At 53.2% G+C, this 3,287-nt stretch overlaps 1 protein-coding gene across 3 annotated transcripts in view; it reads left to right on the forward strand.

Annotated features, from left to right (window-relative positions):
- Window positions 1–943: 943 nt before the first annotated feature.
- The window catches only part of PPRC1 (peroxisome proliferator-activated receptor gamma, coactivator-related 1), a 20,976-nt gene continuing 18,632 nt past the window's right edge, over window positions 944–3,287 (forward strand). For 2 of the 3 annotated variants that reach the window (XM_011977452.1, XM_011977454.1), the window contains exon 1: window positions 950–1,171. In XM_011977452.1, coding sequence (XP_011832842.1) covers window positions 1,019–1,171 — 153 coding nt within the window. In that variant the 5' untranslated portion in view covers window positions 950–1,018. Of the gene's footprint in view, window positions 1,172–3,287 lie in introns of all 3 variants that reach the window. The other variant, XM_011977453.1, reaches the window with a different exon arrangement.

Genomic DNA, 3,287 nt, shown 5'->3' on the forward strand with positions numbered 1-3,287 from the left:
AGCAAATCGTAAAACCATATATACAGATTGATCCCATATTGAACAAAAGACCAGTTTGTGCCCCTATATATTTTTCCATTCATAGAAAAAAGTATCAATGAATACACACTAAAAGGAAGAAGGGGGTTAAATCTACATTTTTTCCTCTAAACAGTTTTGTACTTTTTGAAATTTTTTTGTGCTTTGGAATAAAGTTATTTAAAATAGAAAAATAATATGAAGTAGCTTTTAAGTGGCAAATGAATGAAGTGGCAAATGAATAAGACAGTGATGGACTGTAGAAATACAGAGCGGGATCCCTCTTGACTAGGATAACCAAAGCCTTTCCTAGATTAAATAAGACATGAAATCCTTTGAGGTTCAAGTATTCCAGGCCGACACATAGGCAGGAGAACACCTGTTGTCTTTAGGGAACAGCAAGGAGACCTGGATCAGCAAGAAACAAATTTGATAGAGAAGGCAACCTAAGTTTCTGAGTAGCAGCAGAGAGGGCAGAGAATGCGATCTTTTCCGATTAAATTTGCAGTACTGCCGCAGTATGGGATTAGGTGAGGATTAGCGCTTGGAGCGCAAGTGCCCACTAGGGGGTGGTGTTTCAAAACATATATAGGCCCACTTCGACCCATTTGGACTGAGGTGAAAGGAACGTACAGCAGGTAGAACGACGAAGAAGACGTTCCAACAGTTGGACAGGTTAACCACAATAAAACACGCAAATATTAACTTTCCCCCTTACTGCTAAGCGCTCCCTAAATCGGTATCCCAGTGTACCACGAAACTAAACCCTACAGGATGTCTAGAGCTAGTGCCAAACGGTCCCCACGTAAAGCGACTACTACTCCCAGGAACCTTCGCGCGAGGCCAGGGCCTTCTTCCAGGGTGCAAGTGGGTCTCGCCGCACGGCCCTCTGGGATTCGTAGTCTTGCAGTGTCATTCGGGAGTTGTAGTTCTCTTCCCACAATCGGCTGGGCGAGGCGGCGCCGGCGATCAGAGCAGCGCTGGGTGTTCAGGGGCCAAGATGGCGGCGCGCCGGGGACGGAGAGACGGAGTCGCGCCGCCCCCGAGTGGGGGCCCCGGCCCGGACCCTGGCGGGGGAGCCCGCGGCAGCGGTTGGGGAAGTCGAAGCCAAGCGCCGTATGGGACTTTGGGCGCTGTGAGCGGCGGGGAGCAGGTGAGAGGCTGGCTGGCGGCCCGCGGCTGGCAGCAAAGCGGTGTGTGCCGGGCGGTGACACGTGGACGCCACAGGAAAGGGAGGAATCGCCTGGGAGTCGATGCCGGGTGGCCGCGGGAGCCGGGCCGGACCAAGAGGACCCTAGGCCGTTTGCTGGGGGTAGGCGGGCAGAGGCAGCGTCTCTACGGCCATTCCTGGGGGACGCCGGAGGGGCAGAGCCGGGTGTCGGAAACATAACCCGCGGGTGGGGGTCAGGGGTTCGGACTTGGGGGTCGAAGGCTGAGACCTCCCTGTAAGGATGCCCAGTGGGGCTCCCTGAGCCCGGCGCCGCAGTTCCCTTTTCGGAGCCACGTGGGGTGAGGGGAGCAATTTTCCCGGGAGAACTTGTCTGCCTCCCCTCCCCCTCTAGGCGGCCCGGGCATCCACGTGGGTCGGGCTCCTGGTGGAGGGGGGCGCAGGCTGCGGGTCCACGTGGGGGCGGGGAAGGAACGTCCACGTGGCTCCCGTCCCAGGCTGTCGGGCATCTAGTATCGGCCTTGGAGCCTCGCTGACGCGAACTGGGTGTGTCTCCACCGGTCCCGCCATCTCCTGCCGGGGCGAGAGGCCCGGGCCGGGAAGGAAGGTAAGGGCTGCTAGAGTCAACTTTGTTCAGAGCCTTGGAGGTTTTTTTTCCCTGCTGCTTGGGTGCGCAACGTCTCTCCACTGCTGATGGTGAAGGACTCTCCAGATGTTCCGGGTGTTTGTTCCCTGCGGATGGCGGAGTGTGATGGGGAGGGTAGAGGGCTGAGGCTGAAGGGTTGTGGAGGAGTGAGTTTGTGGCGCTTCTGTGCCGGCGATCAGAGCAGCGCTGGGTGTTCAGGGGCCAAGATGGCGGCGCGCCGGGGACGGAGAGACGGAGTCGCGCCGCCCCCGAGTGGGGGCCCCGGCCCGGACCCTGGCGGGGGAGCCCGCGGCAGCGGTTGGGGAGGCCGAGACGGGTGGATCACGAGGTCAGGAGATCGAGACCATCCTGGCTAACATGGTGAAACCCTGTCTCTACTAAAAATACAAAAAAAAATTTAGCTGGGTGTGGTGGTGGGTGCCTGTAGTCCCAGCTACTTGGGAGGCTGAGGCAGGAGGTGGAGGTTGCAGTGAGCCAAGATCGTGCCACTGCTCTCCAGCCTGGTGACAGAGCGACACCCCATCTCAAAAATAAATAAATAAATAAATAAATAAATAAATAAATAAATAAATAAATAGCTGGGCATGGCAGTAGTACCCAGCTACTCTGGAGGCTGAGGTAGGTGGATCCTTTCAGCCTGGGAGATCACAGTGAGCTGTGTTATCATCCGCCACGACACTCTTGCTCACTGCACTCCACACTCCAGCCCTGGGTACAGAGTAAAACCCTATTGTCTCTCTAACAACAACATCAAAAAGAAACAACATCTAAGAAAAGGTCCAGAAAAGGTCTTCTCTTTTCATGAACATTTGTGAGGATGTATAGTGATGCAATATTTCCAAAGGGCAATTTTCTACTGTATTTCAAATACATGCATTGTTTAACTCAGCAAGTGAATTACATGGAAACTATTCTATAGAAAAATTGCACAGAAGTGCAAAGATACATGTACATGACATATGCAAGGGTGTTCATCATAACAATATGTAATAGTGAGAAACTGTAAAGAAAAATATTATTTATTTATTTTTGAGAAGAAGTCTCACTCTGTCACCCAGGTTGGAGTGCTGTGGCATGATCTTGGCTCACTACAACCTCCACCTCCTGGGTTGAAGCGATCCACCTGCCTTGGCCTCCTGAGTAGCTGGGACCACAAATGTGTGCCACCACGTCCAGCTAATTATTTCATTTTTGGTAGAGATGGGGTTTTGCCATGTTATCCCGGCTGGTCTCCAACTCCTTAGTTCAAGTGATCCACCCACTTTGGCCTCCCAAAGTGCTGGGACAACAGGTGTGAGCCACGAGTCATGGCCAGAAACAACTTAAATATAATTTAAATAATGATACATTCAGCCGGGCACGGTGGCTCAATCCTGTAATCCCAGCACTTTGGGAGGCCGAGACGGGTGGATCACGAGGTCAGGAGATCGAGACCATCCTGGCTAACACGGTGAA

Source organism: Mandrillus leucophaeus, unplaced genomic scaffold (assembly GCF_000951045.1).
Source record: "Mandrillus leucophaeus isolate KB7577 unplaced genomic scaffold, Mleu.le_1.0 Scaffold18, whole genome shotgun sequence".
Taxonomy (NCBI): Eukaryota; Metazoa; Chordata; class Mammalia; order Primates; family Cercopithecidae; genus Mandrillus; species Mandrillus leucophaeus.